At 41.9% G+C, this 25892-nt stretch overlaps 3 protein-coding genes across 3 annotated transcripts; 1 reads left to right on the plus strand and 2 right to left on the minus strand.

Annotated features, from left to right (window-relative positions):
• Positions 1-407: 407 nt before the first annotated feature.
• On the plus strand, positions 408-1456 carry LOC118713419 (olfactory receptor 51I2-like). Its single transcript, XM_036427919.2, has one exon. It carries the CDS (start codon positions 416-418, stop codon positions 1376-1378), a length of 963 nt encoding a protein of 320 aa, XP_036283812.1. The 5' UTR covers positions 408-415; the 3' UTR covers positions 1379-1456.
• A 7076-nt stretch (positions 1457-8532) lies between these two features.
• On the minus strand, positions 8533-16594 carry LOC118713420 (olfactory receptor 51E1). The gene is made up of 2 exons (XM_036427920.2): positions 16433-16594; positions 8533-9624 (listed from the first exon to the last, which is right to left on the minus strand). Exon 2 carries the CDS (start codon positions 9580-9582, stop codon positions 8629-8631), a length of 954 nt encoding a protein of 317 aa, XP_036283813.1. The 5' UTR covers positions 9583-9624; positions 16433-16594; the 3' UTR covers positions 8533-8628.
• A 5616-nt stretch (positions 16595-22210) lies between these two features.
• Positions 22211-23302, minus strand: LOC118713404 (olfactory receptor 51D1). The gene has a single exon (XM_036427885.1). It carries the CDS (start codon positions 23238-23240, stop codon positions 22266-22268), a length of 975 nt encoding a protein of 324 aa, XP_036283778.1. The 5' UTR covers positions 23241-23302; the 3' UTR covers positions 22211-22265.
• Positions 23303-25892: the final 2590 nt, after the last annotated feature.

Raw genomic sequence — 25892 nt, forward strand, 5'->3', positions numbered from 1 at the left:
TAACATTAGATAAATTCCAGATGTACAACTTTATAATACAGTGTCAGTATATTTCATTCTGTGCTCACCATCTGAAGTCCTTCCATCATCCTATATTTGACCCATTTTACCCTCTTCAATCTCCCCACTCCTCCTGCCCCTCTGGTAACCATCATTCTATTATCTGACTCTATGAATTTGCTTGTTTGTTTGTTTGTCCATTTCTTGCTTCGTGTTTTATATCCCACATATGAGACAAGAATCATATGATTGGAATATATTTTTAAATCTATCCACTTTATATTTGGTATTGTGTATGTACCCAGTCACCTAATATTAGAGTTGGTGTTTTTTTCCAGTAATTTTGTCATGTCTACTTATTTTTCTGCCCGATTTCAGATCACAACTTTCTAGAGACCTAATCTGTCCTCCAAAGATGCTCCATTCCCAGTCTTATGTCAACATCTCCTTCTTCCAGCCAGCTTCCTTCCTGATGATTGGCATCCCAGGGCTGGAGGCCATTCATGGCTGGATCTCCATTCCCTTCTCCTGCATGTACACTGTGGCCCTCACTGGAAACTGCCTCATCCTCCTGGCTGTGAGGAGGACTCCCAGCCTGCACCAGCCCATGTACTACTTCCTGTCCATGCTGGCCCTCACTGATGTGGGTCTCACCTTGTCCACAATGCCCACCACCCTGGCTGTGCTCTGGTTTGACTATCGTCTCATCGCCTTCAATGCCTGCCTGGTGCAGATGTTCTTCCTTCACTCCTTCTCTGTGGTGGAGTCCTCGGTGCTCCTGTCCATGTCATTTGACCGCTTTGTGGCCATTTCCAACCCCTTGCGCTATGCAGCTGTCCTCACAAACAATGTCATCATCAGAATTGGACTGGCCATTGTGGCAAGAGCCACTGTGTCCCTCTTCCCAGTACCCTTCTTACTGAAGAGACTGAACTTTTGCCCTAGCAAGCTGCTCCTGTCTCATTCATTCTGTTTCCATGCAGATGTCATGAAAAATGCCTGTGCTGATATTACTGTCAACATCCTATATGGGTTGTATGTAGTTCTGTCCACAGTAGGTGTAGACTCCTTGCTTATTGTACTATCTTATACCCTTATTCTTTATACAGTGATTGGTCTGGCTTCTCCCAAGGAGCGCATTCGGGCCCTCAATACTTGTGTTTCTCATATCTTAGCTGTTCTGGTTTTCTACATACCAGTGATAGGTGTATCCATGATCCACCGTTTTGGAAGGCACCTGCCTCACATTGTACATGCTCTTATTGCCTATGTGTACCTGGTAGTGCCCCCTGTACTTAACCCCATCATCTACAGTGTGAAATCCAAGCCCATCAGGGAGGCCATGCTCAGGGTGCTGAGGGAGAAGTGGCAAAGCTGATGCAACCAACTATAAACCAAGAGTCTGAGGAAAACATGGCCAAACAGTCAAATCTGATGTCCAGAAAGCCTTTGTTTAGAACCTTGACTCAGACACACAATCAAGAGTACAGTAAGCAAATGAAACCCTTAGATTGACAGGTGAAAAACAGTCTTGATTCCTTTCTGCACTCATTAATTTCAGCTATTTTGTTCAGTGTTTACCTGTGTAAGAACCTGTGCTCATTATTAGATATATTAAAGTGAACTGTGCACGATATCTCCCCTTCTTTTGAGGACAGGGGCTTGTAAATACACAACCAAAACCAAATGTAATGAGGCTACGATAGATACACACCCAGTACTGGAGGAACCTCAAAGAGGGTTTAATGCCTTGTTGAGAGGAAATCAAAAAGGAAACAGGAAGAAAGAGGCTGAAAGGTGAGGAGGAGGTAGTCAGGCAGAAAAGGTGGGCAAGGGGAAGACACACCTAGTAAAGGGGGGAAAACTGAGGTGTGGAAATATTTGGTTTGCTTGCATAAAGGTGAGTAGGCATATGTGGCTCAAAAGTTGTGTGAGTCTTGGGGAAAAGACAGAAGATGATCTAAGGATGATGGTGAGATTTGCTGGGTCTTTCAGATCTGATTAAAGCTTTTGTCCTTTGTCCTTTGTTTAAAAGTCAGGCATGGAGCCCTAGTGGGTTTTGCTCAATGGATAAACCATCAGCCTATGAACCTAAGGGACCCATGTTCAGTTCCAATCAAGGGCACCTAACTCAGTTGCAGGCACCTGCCCTGCCCCGGCCCTGGTCAGGACACATGCAGGAGCAACCAATCATTGTGTTTCTCTCTATCTTTCCCTCTCTCATCCACACTCTCTAAACATCAATGGAAAAATATTCTTGTGTAAAGATTAAAAATATGTATAAAAATCAGGCATGGAAATGTTATTAAATTGTAAAATGTTGCACCAGTTTAATTGTATTGAAAAGGTGAAAGTGGAAGAGAGAAAGAATGCAAGGAAAACATTTTGGAAGTTGTAAGAATCTAGGGAGAGAAAAAAAGAATGGAAGCTAAAATTATCAGTGTCACCAATAATGAAAAAAAAATGTAGATTTTTAAAAATTATCTCTCTGTATTTCCTTATAACTCTCCTTGACAATATTGGTAGCCCACACATTCCCATTGCTCAGAAAAACATAAACACCAAGCCTCCTTTGTGATCTGGGGAGCAGCAACTCACTAAGGCATCCAGACAGTGGCATAAAGGTAACATCTCAGTTGCAGAGTTGTCTTGGGCTCCTTCAGAATGTGGGCAGGCAGAGAGGGCTGTCACAACAAGCAGGATGAGTAATGTGAGGCCTAGGCACAATCCCATCTATATTATTTAGAAGAATGGGGGACCGGGTTAGTGAGTCTGACATTCCTTCTATGTTAGCTGCTGCCAGGTATAGGAGCCAATGGAATGGGGAATGAGCGGATGGAATGAGCTGGAAGAAAAATAAGGAGGTCTACTTATTGGATAAGTAGGTCTACGGCCCTAAATAAGGGATAGAAAGAACACCTGTGTTCACAAATAATGTCATCTTCAGAATTGGACTGGCCGTTGGGGCCCGTGTTATGTTATCTCTCCTCCCAGTGCCATTCCTGCTTAAACGTTTGAACTTCTGACCTAACTTCTGACATCTTGTCCCACTCATTCTGTTTCCATCCAGATGTAATGAGAAGAGCCTGTGCTGATATCACCATAAACATTTGCTATGGGCTTTATGTGGTTGTGTCCACTGGGAGCATAGACTCCCTGTTCATCATCCTGTCCTACACTCTCATCCTGTGCACAGTCCTGGGGCTGGCCTCCCTGAGAAAGCACATCCGGGCCCTCAACACCTATGTCTCACACAACCTTGCTATCTTTTTTTTTTTTTTTTAATATATTTTATTGATTTTGTACAGAGAGGAAGGGAGATAGAGAGTTAGAAACATCCACGAGAGAGAATCATCAATCAGCTGCCTCTTGCACACCCCCTGCTGGGGATGTGCCCATAACCAAGGTACACGCCCTTGACCAGAATCGAACCCGGGACCCTTCAGTCCCCAAGCCAACGTTCTATCCATTGAGCCAAACCGGTTTCGGCACAACCTTGCTATCTTTGGAGCCAAATTGGTTAGGGCCATCAGGCTTCTTCCTGTTACAAACTTATGTTCACCATTTGCTTTGTACTGGAAGCTGTGCTAAGAATTAAAGACTGAAAATATATAAAACATGGTCTTCTCCAGAAACTCACAATTTTCTACCAGGTTAAAGACATATACTTACACAACTAGAATACAGACTTATAAGTATCATAATAAAAATTTTTGCAAGAAATTAATAGAGACTGCAAATTAGTAGTTGCTACATCTTGCCTAGAAAGATTGGACAAACCTCTACAAAGAAGAGGATGTTTTCATTTCATCTTGAAAAAAAAATGTAGGATGGTGTGTGTTTTTTCCTAGGCAACATAGGAATGGAATTTAAAAGAGAAAAACCTAAGAGGGAAATGAGCAATATAAAAAAACAGGCTCAATATTTTGAAACAGTACATGTGTTTGTGGAAAGATGAGCATTTCTGCACTTTTTTACATCTCTACCACTTTGTATATCTTAACCAATTTGCCTGCAGCATAGAGTTTAAAGATGGGATGAAGTCAAAAAGGTAGATTATAAAGGAATGCACATACTATACTAAGTAATTTGGTTTGTATCTAATACATACAAATTATTTATTAAATATTTTTACTATAAAATAACTTAGGAGTGTGAATTGCAAATTACAACCTAAAACACAATCAGTTTTATCTGGTCTCAGGTCTACCATTTACTATGCGTGCAACATTCTTATCACCCCACTCTACATCACATTTCTAGCTACCTTCCTCATTTGTCAAGTATAAGTCTAATTTCTCAGAAAATCTTGTCCAATTAATTTTCTTTTCCATATTACCCACTGGAATTTATTTGTCTCCTGCACATATGAAATATTCTGCCCCCCTACTATGCCATAACTCCAAAGGTGCCAACATATACTCAGTGTCTAGTGGTGTTCATGAAATAATAGCAGTGCGATAATTCTTTTAAATGTGCAAATAAATTTGAATAGGGAAAGGGGCACTAGACTAGCTGAATGGTCTAGTAGAGAGATAAATTTAAGTCATGGAGAGTAGTCAGGGTTTGCCACAGCACCTACTATAGACACCATCAACACAAATGTGATTGCATAACAATTGAAAGTCTGATTGTAGGCTCTCTTATAACATGTTGTCTCATCAAGGGAAGAAGACTACTGTAGGTGCAAAGGAAACAGAGAAGTATCAAGAGAGATAAGAGGAAAGCCAAGAGTATGAAGCAATGGAAGCTAAAGGGGAAACTGTATCAAGAAAGAGGAAATGGTCAAGTGTGTTGAATGTTGTTGAGAAGTCAAATAGGATAAGAACTAAAATCCTTGATGATGATAGTAAAAGTTCTTTTGGCAATTCCACCTAGGGCTATGGTTATATTGGAGCACTGAAGAGCTAGATGAGGGATGCATAAGTAAAAATTAGTTACAGTTAACTTCTCTAAGAGATTTTATGAAAGGGAAGAGTTAAAAGAAGAATATAGTATCTTGGCAGGATTATACTTCACATTGTCATTTTCAATATGGAAGAGACTGGAACATAATAAATGCTAACAATGACTGAAATAGTGAGGTTGAATATCTAATAAGGAGAAGGAACAATAACATAAGTTTCCTGAGAAGATGAGAAGGTATTGACCCAGAGTAAATTAAAAAAAAAAAAAATCTATATGAGCCCTAAGTGATTTGGATCAATGGATAGAGCATCAGCCTGCGGACTGAAAGGTCCCAGGTTCGATTCCAGTCAAGGGCATGTACCTTGGTTGCGGGCACATCCCCAGTGTGCAAGAGGCAGCTGATCGATGATTCTAGCTCTCTATCCCTCTTCCCTCCTCTCTGTAAAAAAATCAATAAAAAATATTTTTAAAATAAATAAATAATCTATATTAGACCCAGCTTGATTAAGACTTTTGATAATTATATTAATGTAAATAAATACCTGCCTCTTTGATAAATATTATACATTCAGTATTTTCTCTAAAAGGATAAAAAGCAGTCTTACCTCAGCTCCTTACTTTCCAGGTTTTATTTCTTTCACTTTATTCAATAACTATTTATTTAGTATTGTTACAAGACTACCCTACTAAAGGACAACAAAAACATGTACAAAGTCTTAACACATTAGTACTTTATTTTTTATTTATTCAACTGCCTAGTATAAATATGAGTTGATGGAGGGTGGCAGGTATGAAGGATCTATCTCTATATAATTTTTAGGAACCCAGGCTGCTTATGGTTTACCATGTGCAACTAATGGCTTCCCAAGTCACGTTTGATATAAATGTGGAAGACTGGACATGCAAATATTTTTGAGCCTGGCAGAGAAGTGACAATGTGAGTCACTTCCACTCACATTGAAAGTAATGGTGAGCATTTAATCATACCCATCTCAAAAGAGGCTGAGAAATGCTTAGCTGTGTGTTTAGAATGGAGAGGAATTATGTTTGGTGAATAGAGACTACAAGACATGTTTGTAAAACAGTTCATAAACTGTTTTATAAACAGATAAAACCTTTTTTTTTTAAGTGACTTATAGACAGATTTAACATTCAGACTTCTTCAGGATTCAAAAAGGTCCAAGTGGCTGAGATGGTAGGGTGCGTGTGTGTGTGTGTGTGTGTGTGTGTGTGTGTTTACACTCACAAAATGTTTAAGTCATATAGGATAAAATCTATGAAATGTTATCCAGAATATATTAAGTACCATAGACTTGGAATCCCTTCTAAAATCTGAAATAATGAAATTGACATCTCTATATTTATCTTTTTTTTAAATATATTTTATTGATTTTTTACAGAGAGGAGGAGAGAGGGATAAAGAGCTAGAAACGTTGATGAGAGAGAAACATCGACCAGCTGCCTCCTGCACACCCCCTACTGGGGATGTGCCCGCAACCAATGTACATGCCCTTGACCAGAATCGAACCTGGGACCTTTCAGTCGGCAGACTGACGCTCTACCACTGAGCCAGTTTCGGATCTATATTTATCTTTTTATTATTCATCTATCTATGTCTCCAGTAGCACTTCAAATATAAAACAGACATACACATTTAACATATGCCTCTACAGAAGCATGAATACAAGCACTTAATATAAATCGGAAAAAATAAACACCAAAATGCTAATAATTATTTTCTTTTAAGGTGACAAATTTATTGGCATTTTTATTATCGATATATTGTTACTTTTTAAATATTTTCACAATGTCTAAAATTTATATTTATAGTAATCATGTGTTGATTTCCTAATAAGAAAAAAAAAATGATATGCCGATCTCTGTCTTTCATTCTGTCTCTTTCTCTCAGTCCCAGTGTCTGGACTCGACTAGGCAATGGGCTAATCCTTCATTCCCTCCAAATGAAGCCTGCAATGACTCAAGTTTTTGCTCTTAGTGATGCTGGCCACCATTCATCTGGGTATATTAAATTCCATACTATTCACAACTCTCGCCTCCTGGATTCCAGTCCAAGAAATCAGATATGCTCACTCCATATCCTCTCTACTAAGTAATCTTGTGCTATGGCCAGAAAAGTCTGTCTGGCCCTGTGCCATGTTCTCCACTATACTACCTGCTTCTCACATTTAGCTACCTCTCTTTGGGTCTGACTAGCACTCCCCCTGTGGGTAGTGGTCTTGCTTCTGCCCTGTTTATTCCTATTGCACTCTGTGGAGCCCATAACCACCTTTCCCATTCAGCTTCCTTTGGAAAGTGCTATGCTACCTAGCTTGTGGGGGTCCTGGGATCACTGGGACCACATTTATGCTGTTATTATAACTGGCAAGAAAGCAGGCTTTATTGGTCTCTCCTGTATATTTGTTTTCCAAACATTGATGTTGTGGGCTTCCCCTGTAAGGCAGCTCAGAGCCCTGGGGATGCAGTTGTCCACCTATATGCTCTACTCTGTTTCTGTGGACCTATGCTTGCCTTAGCCTTGCTTCATGGCTAGCCCCGTGCGCTTCCTCAGTCTCATGATGTGTCATGCTCATAATTGCCTGGTCTGTGGTAGACCTGCCATTTCTCCCATGAGCTTCAAGGTGTCTTCTGATACATCTCTTTATAAAGTGCCTCTCCAGATACCCACTGAGTGCTTCCACTGCCAATCATGCTATTTCCCAAATTAGCCACTGGTTAGGAATTACCCAAACACACACCTGCTTCTACTTCACAGGTTCATTGGTAAATGGACCAGAAGCTATTGGGATTAAAGCCACCAACAATATTAATGGAAAATGTCTACATACAATACTGGATGAGTGAGAAAGGAAATTAAATACCTCCCCTAGAAAATGTAAGACTATGGAAATGTCTAATTTACTATCCCAATGGCCTAACAATTCCTGCTCACAATATAGGATTAAGCATCAAAAGACAACATTTTTCTGTGACCTCGTGTCCCATTGAACATCAACTTCCCCATTAGTTCAGTGGAGGTACTAATTATATTTCTATTCAGATTGAAAAGAAGTATCCATGGGCTGTAAAAACTCTCAGAACAGTGTGTCATCTTTCATTAATGCAGATAACAGTCATTTTTGTAAGGTTTTACTTCCAACCTCCCTCCTAAAGGCTGGTGCCCCAAAAGAAAACAGATTATCTATTTCTTCTGGAGATCATTTTGAAGAAGAAAATCCAGGTATAGCTTCTTTTATGAGATCCAATATGGTTTCTGGGGAGAAAAAAAAATCATAGTTTTAAGCCAAAGTATCTGATTGTATTGTATTCTTAAGTTTATCTCATGCTTAAGCCTTTGGTAAATATGCTTCAGATGTAGCAACCTTATCTCAGAATGCTGTGGACTAGTACAAGCAGTTCAGAGAACTGGACTTGGATGGTTAAATGGGAAATAATAATCCTACAACTACAACCACCTCAGGAATTTAATAATTATATATAGAAAATAACTAGAGGGAGAAATAATATTTAAAAATGGGAATTGGGAGTATACTGTTCTGCTGCCGCTATCCACAGGAGATGTTCCCACCAGTTTCATCTTTGAAGGACCCATTGTGTTTTCATTAAGGAAAATGTGTTTCTCCTAATACTGTCTCTCAAAATATTGATATTAAAATCTGAATTAAAGAACTTTGAGTGAAAAATAAGTTTCATCATTGACACCTAAGGATCTGAAGGGAGGGTTGTCACATGGAAAAGACGAAGGATGCGCTGCCGGATTTCCTTTGTCTTCACTCCATAGACAATGGGGTTGAGCACAGGAGGGACAAGGAGGTAGGTGTTGGCCATGATGATGGGCAGGAGGGAGTCCTGCCGCTTGCCAAAGCGGTGCACCATAGATAATCCAATGAACGGTACGTAGAATACGAAAACAGCACACACATGAGAGACACAAGTGCCAAATGCCTTTGTCTGGGCTTCACGTGTCAAGCCCAACACAGTCTTGAGGATAAGCAGATATGATAAGGAGATGAGAACTGAGTCCAGGCCAATGGCAGAGATGATAACGATGAGGCCATAGATGACATTGACATGGATGTCAGCACAGGCCAGCTTCATGACATCTTGATGTAGGCAGTAGGAGTGGGAAAGGATATTGGAGCGGCAGAAAGGCAGCTGTTTGATGAAGACAGGCAGAGGGGCCATAAGTGCAGCACCTCGTATTACAGCAGCCATTCCAATCTTGGTAACACGAGGCAGTGTTAACACAGTGGCATGGCGTAGTGGGTGGCATATTGCCACATAGCGGTCAAAGGCCATTGCCAGCAGTACCGTGGACTCCATGCCGGATAAGGAATGGATGGCAAACATCTGTAGCAGACAAGCATCAAACTGGATGGTAGTAGAATTGAACCAGAAGATGGCCATCATTTTGGGCATGGATGAAGTAGAGATAAGGATGTCAAGGCCAGAAAGCATGCAAAGAAAAATATACATGGGTTCATGTAGGCTGTGCTCAGTCCGCACAATGTAGATGATTGTCAAGTTACCTAGCACAGCAATAAGGTAAAGGGAGCATAAAGGGAAAGCCAACCAAAACTGAGCTTCTTCCAAGCCAGGGAGGCCTATTAGAACGAAATATGTGGCACTGGATTCATTGCCATTAGGGCCCACCATAGTGAAGAAGCTGAGCTGCAATCAATGCCAGACCTGGGGAGGCTGGAAAGAAAAGATAAACAATTATCAGATCCTCCTGAATCACAGCACCACACCTCTTCCCTCCATGCTGATGCCCCATTCTCTGACCCTAATGCTAATGTCATTGTCTATCCACCCTCTGAGCCTATTCTAAACTCAACCTAATCTCCTTCAAAAGCCAAGGTTCAGATAATTCACCCAGCCATGATTACCAACCCCACCCTTGGCTACAAAGTGAGGGATGTAAGTAGAGATTGCTGAGGTGAAAATGTCAGACATGAGTTTGCTCAGATCATCTCTCTTAATTAAAACAATTAGAGTTAACTAACTTCCTCCTTTCTTTTCTACCATCCATAATATTCACATGCTCCTACTTTTTATGAGATTATGTAAATTGTATAAATTTACAACACACACACACATTCAGCTATAATTTGGAAGCTAGCTATGGAAATAGTGACATTTATTGTTAGGGTATATTTCAGATAGTTTTATCTTGGGAAGAAAATATCCAGGGTAGATTTACAAGATCTGGCTCTTGACAACAGGGTAGGACCTCTCTGCATGGGTAACCAGAGAAGAGTTGAGTGTGAAGAAGAGCTCATAGGAAGGACTTGCATCTAACACTGGGTTCAGGATGTGTCAATAATCTTTGTTCTACCATTAAACTGTCACTCAGGGGAACACTAGGAGCACAAGTTTTAGAACAGAAAATAACAACTTAATTCAAACTGCTGAGGGGAGAAGGTATAAGGAGCCATATTTAACCTAGATTTTTAGGCAAAGAATCAAAGTCATTAAGTCTTCTGTCCTGACCTCTCTGTAGCATGACACTGGAAGCAAATCCCTCCTTCTTATAACTTCTCCCTCTTCCCTCTGCTCCTCATCTCTCTCTGATCACTAGTTCTTGGTCTCCTTTCTGGATCTTCAGTCTTCTCTGCTTGATCATTAAGCATGCTCTTAAATGATAATGCTCTGAGAATTTTATCCTCGGTGTTCTTGTTCTATATCCCCCTTCTGGAGCCGTCTCATTCCTTTCCATTTGTCACATATAAACTATTGACTCCAAAATCTATATAGCAAGCTCTGAATTATCTTTTGTCTTACTAAAGGATCTACCTGTCTGTCACTCAAGAACATCAAACTCTCCCTGTTCAAAAACAAACTCTTACAGATGCATGGTTGTATAGCTCTTTAGAATATGAGGTATGGCCCTGACTGGTTTGGCTCAGTGGATAGAGCGTCAGCCTGAGGACTCAAGGGTCCCAGGTTCAGTTCTGTTCAAGGTCATGTATTATACCTTGGTTGCAGACACATCCCCATTGGGAAGTGTGCAGGAGGCAGCTGATTGATGTTTTTCTCTCATCGATGTGTGTAGCTCTCTATCACTCTCCCTTCCTCTCTGTAAAAAAAATCAATAATATATATATCTTTTTTTTTTTTTTTTAAGAATATGAGGTATGAAATCAATCCTGAATTCAAATCCTAGTCAAAGACTTCCTGAAGTGTGCAATCTGGGGCAAACCAATTAACCTTTCTAAGCCTCTTTAGAATGAGGATAACAGTCCCTGACTAAAAAATGTCAATGAGCAGAAACTGGTTTGGCTCAGTGGTAGAGCATCAATCTGCGGACTGAAGGGTCCCGGGTTCGATTCCGGTCAAGGGAATGTACCTTGGTTGTGGGCACATCCCCAGTAGGGGATGTGCAGGAGGCAACTGTTCTATGTTTTTCTCTCATCGAGGTTTCTAGCTCTCTATCTCTCTCCCTTCCTTTCTGTAAAAAAAATCAATAAAATATATTTTAAAAATAAATAAATAAAATAAATAAATAAAATAAAATAAAAAATGTCAATGTGAGGAACAAATGAGATGATGAAACATTTAACACAATGCTGGGCACATAGTTAATGTGCAAAAATCTTGTCTGTGTTGTTAACTTTTTTTCTCTAGTTTTTCCTCTTTTCTGTTAGGGTGGCTGAAATAGTCACACATGCTAGATATTCCATTTCTGACTGCCATGACTCTCATGTAATCTTTTTCATTGGCACAATCCCAATAGACTTCTAACCAAAAGAAATCAGGTCACTAGACATTGTCTTGTGTTGTGTGTTTTTTTTTAATTCCTTTGAGCCCTAGTCAGTTTGGCTCAGTGGATAGGTCAGCCCTCAGAAGGGTTCCAGGTTCAATTCCAATCAAGGGCACATACCTTAATCACGAATGCGTGCAGGAGGCAACCAATCAATATGTCTCTCTCACATCAGTGTTTTTCTGAATGTCTCTTACCTTCTCCTGTCTTTCCACAGAGCAAAATCTTACTCACCATTCACATCCTGGTTTTACTGTCTCTCTCCTATGCTATTTTCCTAATTCTCTTTCCCTTGGGTATAATGAAATATTTCCTGCTCTATGCTCCCAAAGAACTTCATTTAGGTCTCATTTTATGAATTTATCCTCCTGAACTATAATTATTGCATATTTATAGTTTTCCCCTGAATTATGATTTTTTAATAGTAGAAACCCTACCATATTTATTAGTGTTTAGTTAGTGTTTGTTTAAAAAGTAAAATGAGTTTTCTAAAAAGAAGAATCCCTCAATAGGCATCTAATGAGAACAACAAGATCAAGAGTGTAGGAAGGATTTCTAGTTGTCTAAATTTTAGAGACTCTTGAGAAGAATAAAAAAATGTTTGGAAGGTTTGGGTGGGGTGGTATTCACTTCAGAACAAGAATTTTTAGGTCAAACAGAAAAGTCTTTCTTACCCAGGGAGTCAGAGGGCATGAGAAGCTGCATAGAGAACAAAGCAGGTGCAAAGTCTTGGCTCTATATAAATGTAAAGAGGACATTTATGCCCAAGAGAGGAGGGGACCTAGGATGCCTCACCTGGAGACATTAGCAAGAAGGCTCTGGTTTTCCAGAGAGCCAGATACCCATGTCATCCAGAAATTTCCCATGAACAGACGTGGTAGTGCAGTACAATGAATGACTAGAATTAAAATGTGCTGCCTTAGGCAATGTGTTGGGAAGGAATTGTGGATTGCCATATTCTGAGGGTAAAATGATGTGATGAGCAGAGTCCTGGGGCTAGGAATGCAAGTCTCAGCAATAATAAGAAATCATAGTGCTGCTGCAAAATCATATAAGGCATGTCAAAAGACATTGCAAAAATTGTATCTCAGTGTGCAAAACACTGTTTCTGAACATTTCCATAAAAATGAGAAAGAAGATCTCTAAAGAGGTATGAAGTTTCTAACAACATTTTATTTCCCTCCTATTCGTCTCCTTCATTGCACTCCACCGGAAGCACACACTCATACAACACACACACACATGCTGGAAGGGAGGTGCCTTGGCAGCAGGAAACAGGCAGCTATCGCTGGAGGTAAAATATGCGGCTACACCTCAGAAGACTGCAGCAGGAGAGAAATAAAGGAATGGGTAAGGGAGCCAGCCAGAGGGCCCAGGTGTCACCCTTCACACTGCCCATCTCTGAAGCATCCCCGTCTCCCACAGTCCTCCCAGGAGGCAGGCAGAAGGACCCAATGACTTCCACCCTGAGCAGCTATTGGTAATTAGATCCACTGGCACATACTCAGGGGTAGGACTTGAGGGATCTGGAGGAAATTGGAACTAAATCACTCTAATTTGAAAATAAGGCATAATCAAGGAAAAATAAAGGAATTTTTTCTTTTCTTTCCTTTTCTCTTAGAGAGCCCACCCACACTGCTCTTGCTACTAAGGAATAATAATCCTGTGCTTAAGATAATTCTCTGAAAAAGTCACACTATTTTAGCAAGTCCCAGGAATGTTTCTTGGAGACTGTGAAGGACATCTTGGCTTTTTCTTAAAGATGAGGGACCAGGAGCCCCCAGCTACAAAGAGTGGCAGTCCACTTTGAGGCCTTAAATCCTCTTCATTCCTTCCTCCATGGCCTCCAAGACTCCCCCAGGGCCAGCTCCGCCCTCATGATCAGCCCCTCCTCACACTCTTCCCCAGAACTCTCTCAGCTCCAGCCTTCTCAGAGACCCACCGAAAAGCAGTCAGGGAGACAGGCCGGGATCTCAGCTCCACCTCTTCTGACCAAACAGAACAACGAGGTCACTGCCAACACTGATTTGATTGTTTTTATGATAATAGCAGAAATCATCGATAGCCTGCAAAATTCCAGGCACTACATCGTGTATCCCTAGCCCAAGAACAAGGTTGCATGATGGCAATTCTGTGTATCTTCTCTATGTTATATGTGAGAAAACTGGTGTCCCAAGGGGAAAAACAATGTTGCCAGGGTTTAACAGTTGACTGGTAAAGCAAAAATTTAACCTAGATTGTCTAACTCCACGGCCTATACATTTCCCCTGATTTTAGCTTCTTTTAATTTTGTGCACATGTGTAGTGCCTGGCCTGTTGGGAAGCCTGGAACAGTGGGTGGAGGTCTCAGGTACCACTGCCAGCCCCTGTGGGAGCATCTGTCAGAGAATGTTTCTAGAGGGAAGTCCAGAGATACCTGGGAGAGTCTAGCTTCTGCTCCCAGGCCCAGAGAGGGAAGGCCAGCCTCAGGGGCAATGCTGTGATCAGCAAGGAGGTTAGAGTTCTTCACCCAATTTGTGGAAAAGCCCTTTTTCTAGTACTCCATCAGGGTGGCAGCCCCAGAATCACATCCACTCCAAATTATCATATTCTCTGTATTTGATAAAGCAGATGAACCCTTGCAAGGGTCTTGTCCATTCTTTTTATTTTTATTTATTTATTTATTTATTTATTTATTTATTTTTAAATACATTTTATTGATTTTTCACAGAGAGGAAGGGAGAGAGCTAGAGAGTTAGAAACATCGATGAGAGAGAGTCATCGATCAGCTGCCTCTTGCACACCCCCTATTGGGGATATGCCCACAACCAAGGTACATGCCCTTGACCGGAATCGAACCCGGGACCTTTCAGTCCCCAAGCCGACGCTCTATCCATTGAGCCAAACCGGTTTCGGCTTGTCCATTTTTTTTAGACTGGCCAAGATGAGAATTAAAAGATAAGAGAGTGCAATTTCTAACTCAATAGAAAGTGAGACTCCCAGCCCCACTCTACTCAGCACAAGTCATCCTGGCCCTCTAAAATCACTCCTATGCAGAGCCCCGGGGTTCTGGTCTTTGCCCCTCTCCTTCCCAAGGAGGACCAGAGCCAATCAGAGTCCCAGAGAGCTGGAAAGCTTGACCTAGTTGTCAGTGTCCATCACAGCTATTCTGGCTCCTGCCTGCACACAGGGAAGTATGGTGCAGTGGAGAGTCAGATCTGGGACTTTGATTGAAACACTCATTTCTTCAACAATTATTGATTGGCTGTCTACAATGGAGAGGCTGGAGATATTAAGATACAGAGTAAGTCATAGTTCATCCTTCCCACAGTGGGGAGAAACGGAGACAATGATGTGGCCATCACAGCATGTTGTGATAAATGCCAGGACCAGGGAAACTACAAGGGCCTCAGAAGCAAATAGACAATAGCTCACCAAGTTGTCATGCTCAGGGGGCTTCCTTAAGGAGGTGACATCTGAGCCAAGACTTGGGGGGCGGGGTTGGGGGGGCTAGTAGCAGTTAATAGAGCAAGCTCAGGGGCATGGAGACAGCAATGTTCAGTTAGGCAACAAAAACATGTAGAGTGCCTATTATTTACCCCAAACTGGAGAGAAAATTATGGGTACAACAGAAAAGATCACTGTTCTCAGGGAGCTCATGCACTAATAAAAAAAAAATTAACAAATGAATAAACGAGAAAACTTCAGACAAAAATAAGAGCACTGAAGACAAGACAGAGCAATAGAAGGCAAAAGACAGGGACAAGGTACCCATATTTGAGATGGAAATCAGTGGAGGTGGCACATAAACTGAGAGCTGTGTGATGAAATATGCCAGCCATTCCAAGATCTAAGGGCAGATTGTTACAGACAGAGGAGATAACAGAGAAAAAGGTTTTGAGGCAAGAATGAGTTTGAAGTTTCACAAAACAGAAAGAAGGTCATTGTGGCTGGAGCATCAAGATCACAGGAGAGTTTTAGATGAGGGCAGAGTGAGGGAAGGAACCAGATCATGTAGTGGCCTACAGTCAAGGAGTTTTGATTTATTTCTGAGAGTCTTGGAGGAAATTAAGCAATAGACCTGATCCAATTTGTTTTTAAAAGTGCCCTCTCACAAATGCAAAGAACCAGAGAGAAAGAGAACATACCTGTTTAGGAAGCTGGAAGTGATTGAGTACAAGCCAGGGGACACTGCAGTGTAGACACGAATTCACTTTCTAAATGGGCTGAAGACTAAATCCTGATTCTAGGCACAGAGCCTCAGGAAGATTGCTACATCTCAATCTCAGCCACAGCCTGACTCCTGATGCAGAGCATCCAATTAGCCTGAACCCCATTCAGAGCTCACACCCCAACAGAGCTATAGTGTGATCCCCTAACGACAAACTGAGCTTGGACCACACTACCAACCCGGAACTAGCCCTGTTCACACACCAAACCACAGTCTATTTCTACCCTATCTGTTCTCTGTCCCTCTTCATCTTCATTTAGGCCATTTCATGCCAGGCTCTGGCTGGGCACCCAGTACACTGATCACTGGGAAATTGCTTGAAAACTACCATTCGTTCTTCCCTTTACCACACAAACATAGAAATTGCTGAGGCTGTTCTGTCATATGAGTCAGGGGCCACCTTCATATCCCCAGCCCCACCCCTATGCTTCTGGTTCTTCAGTCTGATTTCTCATTCACTCAGCAGGTCTACTGGGAGACCCTATCTGCAAGCAGCCTTATGCCTGGATGTACCCCTGCTTCCCTGCACTCACCTCAGCTGCACTGCAGGAACCTGTGCCCTTTTCTCCAGTACTTTTCCAGAAGAGGTCTGGCAGCTACACTGCAGTGCAGCCGTCTCTGTCTCTGCCCCCTCCTTTGGACTTCCCTGATCAGGGTTATTTATTTATTCCCTGTCTTATCTCCTCCTCCTTCTGCTTCTCCCTGCAGCGGGAAGGAGTGCTGCCCAGAGGGTTTATCAGCAGGTACCCTTCAGTAGCCAACTGTGGTCCTATGTCCTTCTTGGCTTTTGTGTCCAGGGAAGGTATGCCTGGGGGATGGGGAAGGAGGAGCAGAAAGAGCTGAGATCCCTAGAGTCCTCCTCAGATGGGCCCTGCGCCAGTTCCAAATGTGAAGTTAGACATGGGAAATGAGCAAGGGAAGGCAAACAAACAAACAAACAAACAAAAAAACAACAACACTCATTTGTGTGTCCATGGTCTATGTGAGGGGCTTTTCTCCAAGATTCTTCCAAGGTTCATCAAACTCAGCCAGAGGAAAGGTTACATATGCTTTTAGGAAGACCCCATGACTAAGTGTCAGCTCATTACCTTCCTGAAGCTGTCACTGTCCACCTTCTTTCCATTGGTGGCACCTGGTTGGGTCCTTAACAAGCTTTATGGACCCATCTGCCTTCCCCCAAAGCTCATCTTCTTTAGTTCCAGCCTTTGGGTCCTGTGTCTAGCTAATTCATACCAGTGGTCCCCAGGGACCATGCCTCTGCCTTCTTCTTTAGTCCTGGCTTTCTGAATGTCTGGCCGAGGAAGGAGAATGTGATTTCTTTAATCCTCCCCTAACACCAACGCCAGCCATATAAGACCAAGGACATCTGCTTTCTCTCTTAAGGACAAAAATAGCGAGAGAACATTTTAGGGAGTTGGAAAACAATTTGAATGTGAAAGTAAATACCTTACATATTTAAATAAATTTTTTTAAATGTCTACAAATAAAGCAAAGTGAATTCTAGTTGATTTCTTCTTACTTTTTACTGACTAATTTTGCAATTGTAAATTTTAAATTCACAACACAGGGTATGCTGACTTTAAGCTGTGGACAAACAGACAATGTCGAATCAGGTCATTTCAACTCAGACCACATCAAAACTTAAGCTTACAAGGGCTCGAGGTAACTTCACACCTGCAGCCTGACTCTTGTCATCTCCCTTAAGCCACCTCCCACAACTTCCCATTTAGACTTACACTGTGTGAAGACTTTAAAAATACCCCCGAAACTTCCATTGCTGGCCAAGGTGGAGTAACAGAAAGTAACACTCACCCAGAGAGACCTAAAGTGTCCAATATATATAAAACATTGGTTTGGGAGATACTGGATATCAGGCAACAAAGGACAATGAGCCCTGAAACATGGGAAACATATGAGGTGAACCTGTGGTTCTCAGTTCACAGCCTTAGAGAGTTTTCATGCTGTGGCACAGGGGCGGAGGCCCCAGACAGAGGACACCTTCATATGAGGATATGGAGCTGAGAGTTCAGGAAGACCAAGCTAGCTAGAATTTGAATGCAGAGGATTAGAGATGAGAGTTCTACACAGAGAGAGAACTCCAGGGATATGTAGAGGGTCCTCAAAAATTCATCTGAACACTGATCAGCACATGCATGGGAGCAAACTGGGGAAAATTCCACCAGAAAAGCTTAGTTTTTGCATATCCAGTGCTCACTTAGGGTCAACCATAGTGACTTCAGCCAGACAAGAAAACTTGAAGATTCATGACATAATGAGTGGAGAATACAGAAGGATCTTGCCTCAGAAGTGAGAATGTTTAACCAAACTCTGCCTACAATATAATGTTATGTTTGGATCATAATTGATCATTAATAGCTGCAGAAACTACTTCGTGGACTTTATAAAATTTAAGGACTATAATTTATTGAGAAAGGAAGAAGAGATGAGAGTAGGTGGTGGGATAAGAGTAAATTTGTTTATGTAAAGTAAAAAAACTGCTCAGACTTTCCCTCTCTTGGAAAGGCCCCAACCCCACAGCCATTGAGCACCTTATATGCCCGGTGCTGCAGACAAGAAAACCTAGCCCTTGTCCTCAAGGGAGACATAACAACTATCATATGGATATTTAAGTTCTATAACAGAGGATGAACACACAGTCATATAACTATTTAAGCTCTGTGACAGAGTGGTAAACATCCAGTTGGATGTAAAGCCCTAACTGTATGATAGAGGAAAGCACAGAGCCTGTAGGAGCCTAGAGGAAATCTTAAATCTATTGAGCTATTAGCCAGGTTTTCAAGCAACAGTTACTGCACTTACCACCAGTTATTTAGATATAGAGATTCTAGGGGACTCAGAGATGTCCCCAGATCTCCTAAAAAAGAAGGCCATGAGTTCATCTAAAACCAGGGACATTGCAATATAGATCAGGGACTGGCTCTGGCCGTGGCACAGAATGTGGTTATGAAAGGTGAAGATGACTATACTTTTAAATATTTTTCTAATACAAAAACCTATTGGTTGTCAAAATAAAATAAGCGTATCTTATTTTATTTGCTTTATTATTTAAAACTACGGCAGGTCCTCGAATAATGTCATTTTGTTATAACATTGATGAACTTAAGTCTTGCTTGTATCAATTAGCCTGTGGTCAAATTGGTTTCCTTTCAAGCGTTTCACTTAAAGTCACAAGACCTACTTAACGTGAGGAATGACTGAATTGGCACCAACATTTATTGATCACTTTCTATTGTCCATGAGTTTTCACATCTATTATTCTATTTAAACCCACAACCACCCACAGGAGTATGTTTCTGTTTTACAGTGCTTACTGTCCCCCAAATTACTGAGGTTCAGTAAGCTAAGTAACATGCCTAAATATCAAAGCTAGTGATCCTAACCTAGATGGCACCTCATTTTAAGCCCACAATATCTCTTTTCTTGATATAAATATCAACCACATTTAAAAGAATTTCTTGGCAAGGTTGTGCTTTCATTGAATTTCACTCGTAAATTTTAATTTCACAGGAAAATGAATTTCAACTTCTTTGAAGCTTCATGAAAACAATTTATGAATAAATAAATAAAAAGTTGTTTTAATTTATTTATTAAAACAATAAATCAGGCCAAACTGGTGATGCACATTTCTGAGGCACTATTCACAAAGACCAGAAGGTGGATGTTTCCTAAAGCAATAAAACAAACATGAATATAATAGTTTATTGCACATTTACAATACTTGGCAACTTATAAAGGATATTTATAGTATTTGAGCTTTATAGCATCATTGTTATTATAGTATTTCATTACATAGAAGAGGAAATGAGATCCAGGGTGGTTATATGGTATACCACTTTATGATATTTTCAGGATTTTAACCTCATAAGTACTACTTTAGTAGTTTTTCCTCTGCTTCAAATGAACCTGCATTGTTTTCTTCACAGGGAACATTTTTTAATTTTTTACTTTTTCATCAATGTGAACATTTCTTATCTCTAGGAGATGCCAGAGCCTGTAAACGTCTAATACCAGTGCCCCCAACCCCCTCATTCTTGTTCACTGCTTCCCCAGTGGGTTTTGGGGACCTCCCTAGAACCAATGCCATTTAAACATGTTTGGTAGATCAGCAAGAAAGGGAAGGGAAAGGAGAAGATACTGGGACCTGATATTGAGGTAGGATGCCAGGGATTTAGAGAGTTCAATGCCTCTGGAAGAGCAGAAAGTGTGGGAGGAAAGATGGGAAGAGGTAACAGAAGCACCTCAAATCATGTGGTCAGGAAAAAGAAGGTGTGGTCTGGACTTTGAGAAGATGTAAAGAGGTAGCACTCTCCTCTCCTATCACTTCCAGAGGCTGAGCCATGCCCATGCTGAGCCCAGACCAAGAAACTGGGCCTTTGACATTGCTCTCAGATTTGGAAATTACTTCCATAATCAGGACCTTAACTTCCTATTGCCATCCCCAATACATAGAGACATCAGTCAATAATCGCCGCCCAGAAACACAGTTAGTATACTCATTCTTGTGCCATAGAATCCTCACCTACCATACAAAAGAAATGTGTCCTGCGGACAATGGGCGGTGAGGGCCTGGGGAGCGGGGCAGAGGTGTGCTGGAGAGGGTTGATGGGGTGGGGGAAAGGCGCATGTATAATACTTTCAACAATAAAGATTTTTTTAAAAAAAGAAATGCATTTATTTTTGAGCAGTCCAACATTTATAGTTTTATCAGGCTTCACTGCAAGTAGCATCGAAAGGAGCTATAAGAACAGGGTTTGATGAGGGATAGGAAGAGAGAGAATGAGATTAGTGAGAACATCAGGTGGGAATCAGTAAAGAAGTACCTATTCACTAAGAGAAAAATGGCAAGACCGATGACCTGTAAGTATCACCTGCATCAACAGCATGGCTAGAATTTTTCAATTTCCTTTTGGATCTCAGTGTAGAAGAAGAGAATATGTAGAAGGAGAGGAAGATGCAAGCATTTCAGGAATAACAGATTCATTTTTATTAGAAGCATAATAAGAGTTCAAAAAATAAAAAATAAAAGAAATGTATCCTGAAGTATATGCAGCAGACATATGCCCTAAAATACTGCATACACACACACACACACACACACACACACACACACGTGTACACACATATCTTTCAGACATTACATTCTACCTACATGTGACTAAAGACACATGTATCACACAAAATTATTTCATATCACAAATACTATGCACAACAGGCATATGCCCAAAGATAAACATCAAATTGCCATCCTAATACCATACATTCCATATACTCATGCATATTACATATTCTACATTGTTACAAATATATAATATTTTACATTCTACATATTACACTCTACATTTTCCATACTACAAATATGAAGAAAAGATAGAGGCAAAATTTTCATCTGATACTCATAAAGATATTGTTCAACATTCTCAAATAGGTGCATATCACATAACAACTAACAGAGATCATATAAACACAATAAATGTGCAATCAGATCTGTTATTCATGAAATATATATGCCAAGTCATAGCTATCACACTCACCAACTGCACAACTGGCCCATTTCTTATGTATACAGACACACTCACGCATACCACACACACACTAAAAATCACATACACCCACATAAATATACCTACACACTCATTATCACACTCAGAATACAGAGTACTCTTATGGAAAAGCAATCTCCAGTAGGGCCACATTGATGAGCATTGGCAGTTTCCACATAAATACAACCCATTCTCTCTCTTCCTATCCCTCATCAAACCCTGTTCTCATAGCTCCTTCCACATAAATACAACCCAGAAATGTAAACACTTTATGTGAGCTACCTCATCTCCTGTACCAACTCCCTCCCTTCTCCTCAATTACTATCACCTTCCCTTCCACCCCCACCCCTGCCCCTCAAAAACAAAAACAAAAACAAACAAAAACAAAAAAAAACCTGCATAACCACTTGGGACTCAAAAAAGAAGCTTTATGACCAAAACAATTTTAATGACATGAGTTCATGGGAACAATAATAATTAAAATCATATATCAAAACTGGAATTATCCTGAGCTATGGCATTTATAGCCTTATTGTGTAAAAACTACATATTTTCTAGTTGGAGGAGGGAAATAAGGCAAGGCCACCAGAGCAGAGACACTAGGGTAACCATTCTAGGATGGCTGGTTCAGACTGAGTCATGAGTTCTTATATATTGACACATTCCTAGAAACAGAATTCAAGATCCATTTAGATAACTAAATGACAGCCCAATGGGATGGATGATCCAATCACCACAACGGTGAACAGGATCCTTGTCCTCCCATATTTGGTAGGAATTGAAGATACTGGGAAGATTAACCTGCTCACCTGCCACCCTGTGAGAACATGTGGAGGACCCGTGAACGGATCTCCTTGGTCTTGGCTCCATAGACAATGGGGTTGACCACAGGTGGTAGTAGAAGGTAGATATTAGCCATCATCACATGGAGCAGGGAGGTAGGGCCACCCAGCCTATGCACCACTGAGAGCCCAATGAGGGGTACATAGAAGACCAACACGGCACAGAGATGGGAGATGCAGGTGTTGAAAGCCTTGAGTGCTGCCCCCCGAGAAGACAGCTCCAACACAGCCCTCAGGATGAGGATGTAGGAGAAGCCAATGAAGAGGGAATCCACACCCATGACTGAGAGGATGATGAAGAGTCCATACACTACATTGACCGTGGTGTCAGTACAGGACAGCTTCATAATATCTTGGTGCAAACAGAAGGAGTGTGTGACAGTATGTGTTTGGCAGTATGACAACCGCTTCAGGATGAAAGGCAGTGGGAAGAAGAATGTAAATCCCCTGGTCAAGGCAGCTAGTCCAATCTTGGCGACAGTAGGCCCTGTGAGCACAGAAGCATGGCGCAGTGGGTGGCAGATGGCTACAAAGCGATCAAAAGCCATAGCCAGCAGAACAGCTGACTCCATTGCTGACAGAGCATGGATAAGGAACATCTGCGCCAGACAAACATTGAATTCAATCTCCTGAGTGCCTGTCAGGAAGAGACTGGCCATCTTGGGCATGGTGACAGAGGAGAGGACTAGGTCAATGGTGGAAAGCATGGCCAGGAAGAGGTACATGGGCTCATGCAGGCGCCTTTCTATGCGGATGATGAAGACAATGGCCAGGTTGCCCAGGGTGGCCAAAGCATACATAAGACACAGTGGGAAAGCCAACCAAAAGTGAGTGTTAGGTCCCAGGCCAGGGATGCCCACCAGCAGGAAGTATGCTGGGTGGACCACAGTTCCATTTGGAGTAGCCATGACAGGACCTAAGAGCTGAGGCTTTTGCATCCGAGTCCAACGACTATGAAATGAAAAAGAGAAACATCCTTCAGTTAGTGGCTCAGCAGAGAGAAAGGACATAAGGACAGACCACTGAAGTACCGAAGTAACAAAGAGAAAGACTGAGTACACTAATTCTGAACTCCATCTTCCCTCTACTCTAATCATCCTTGTGCATCCCTCCCTGGAGGTCCATTAATCTCAGTGTGTGATGACACACTCAGAAAGCATATTCAACAGCTCTTCACATCCAGAGCTGACCTTGGCCACTTCCCCAACAGAGTAGACTGCCTTGCACAGAATCTCCCATCTACACTAACCCCAGCTCTTCTAATGCATGTGGGGTTAGGGTTGGTTTGGATCGAGTTTGAGCTTCAGTCTGTAGTTGCCTTTAAGATCACTTTGATCTGATTTAGGGCAGGAAACAGGGATTGAGTCTGGGACTGGCTTTCAAGAGACAAATTTTTATTTAGTCCTGAGCAGCACTTCTCAGACTTCCCTGATAGTTTCATCTGAAACAGTTACTGAGAACTTACCCCCAGGTCCTACTCCAGAATTTCCAGGAGAGGGATCCAGAAATTCAGTTAAAAAAAAAAAAAAAGGCTATTATACTCTTTTCCCAAGCTGGTTTGTTTTTAATCTAAGAAATTTGGGGAAAGCTCATCTGAAGTTCTGGGGGAGAGAGGGTAAAGAAAACTGTTATTTTAGCCCCAAGAAAGAACAGACTCAAAAAAAAGAACAGACTCTTTCATCAGGATTTCTCAAGGCCCACATAACAGTCAGACCTAGATTCTGCTTGTCTGGGATGCAACATGTAAACCAGATGCACATGAGACATGGAAAGAACATCAGTCCATGTGGCTGGTGGTGCTATCTGGTGTCCACATGCATACCTTTCTCCCCCCACTCCTCTCCCTCATGAACCCATAACATCCCAGGCTCAATTTCTTTTCTCTACCTAGACCACTCAGTATTTTAAGCCTCTGTCCTGAGATCCAGCAGGATAACCTGCTGCCTCTTCATACTTCTACTTGATAGCCTATCCTCATACACATCTTGCCCCAAAGAGAGACATTTTCTGAATGGAAACACTCACTCAAGACATCCAGTCCCGTCTAGTCCCACCTTGATTTCTCCACTCTTTCACCTCCAGGTGTAATTTTGTTTTCCAATAAATCTACTATGGCTTTTCCCCTTATTTAACACACACTCCCTCTCTCCCAACCTCATTACATCCTCCACTCTGCTCTGATTATGAAAAGTGCTTCCTATCTCATCTTCCTGACTTTAAACCCAGTCTGTGTCAATCCACCTTTCACATCACTACCACCACCTACACAGCAAACTTGCCATGTCAGGCTTCTAGTTAGCAACTTGAGGTGACTCCCAAAGCCGTCAAGATAGAGCTGAAATCACCTGGTCTGAATTAAAGGCCATTCACAGTGTGACTCCAGCTTATCCTTCCAGTCATCGGTTTCCTTCTTCATTACCAATCACCACCACCACCATCACCACACATAATTTTCCTGGGTAAATTAATTTCGCTTGCCTTGTTTCTTCAGTGAAGGGTGGGAGGCTGGAACTGAGGAGTTGAAAGTTCAGAATAGGTCTCATAGTGGTTTGAAGAAATTCCTCTTTGGGTAGGTCTCTGAATAAGGTCTGGAATTCAGGCCTCTGTCATCTGGAAGGTGTAGGAGCAGGCAGACTCTCCAGCAACCAGGCTGTCTCACAAAGGCCAGGCTTCCTCAGAAATGCCTCCTGTCCTACAGGTCTCTGTGTCAAGCTTCACCTACCCTACCTGAGCTGAGCCTAACGCACTCACCTACAGTATCTCTGTCCAAAGCCACCGCCCATATATAGCTTTTTGGGACCTTGGGGAGTGTGAGGAATAATGAAGAGTGACTTACTCCAGGCTCTCTGGGAGCCACGCTCTGCTCAGGTGACCCGGGAAAGCTGAGCCCTGAATTCTACCCAAAGGGGCTGCGCTCTGTTACTATTGTAAGGCCAGCTCAGGAGACTAGAGGGAAGGCAAGTGCTGTAGGTTGGACAGAAGAAAAGGAATGAACCACACTGGGGGGGAAAGGAGCTACTGGAATGGCAGTGTGGGCACACACAGACAAGGATATTGTTACCTGAGCTTAGAATGCACTATCCAAGGGTGTCCAGAGCTGTGCTCAGGCAGCTTCTCACTTCTTAATACTGTCCTCTTGTGGCAATCTTGGGGAGTTGCAGCCCCTTAAGGTCCTGAGGAATCAACTCATTCCACAGTACTATGCTGCCCTTAGCTCTCCCTTTCTCTCATGACAGCTCTTTCTTCCTTGAACCACTAATCATCCTGCTTCGGTTTGCAGCGCCCGTGTGTGTGTGTGTCTGTGTGTGTGTGTGTGTGTGTGTGTGTGTGTGTGTGTGTGTTTGGTGTGTTTGGGGGGGGGGGGGGGGACACAGAAGTGCAGAGGCTGCGGAGAGATCAAGCAGTTTATAGAGTGAAAATAGAGGCCACTGGTTACCTTGGGATAAGTGTGAAGCAAGCTGTAGGAACAGAATTTTGAATGTAGAATGAGGAGTGTGTTGGGAAGAAATGGAGAACTGGATGTAGATAACTTTTTAAAATAATTTTGCACTTGAAGAGAAGCAGGGAAATAGACAGTGGGAAGAACTGAT

Source organism: Pipistrellus kuhlii, unplaced genomic scaffold, assembly GCF_014108245.1.
Source record: "Pipistrellus kuhlii isolate mPipKuh1 unplaced genomic scaffold, mPipKuh1.p scaffold_m20_p_9, whole genome shotgun sequence".
Classification (NCBI taxonomy): domain Eukaryota; kingdom Metazoa; phylum Chordata; class Mammalia; order Chiroptera; family Vespertilionidae; genus Pipistrellus; species Pipistrellus kuhlii.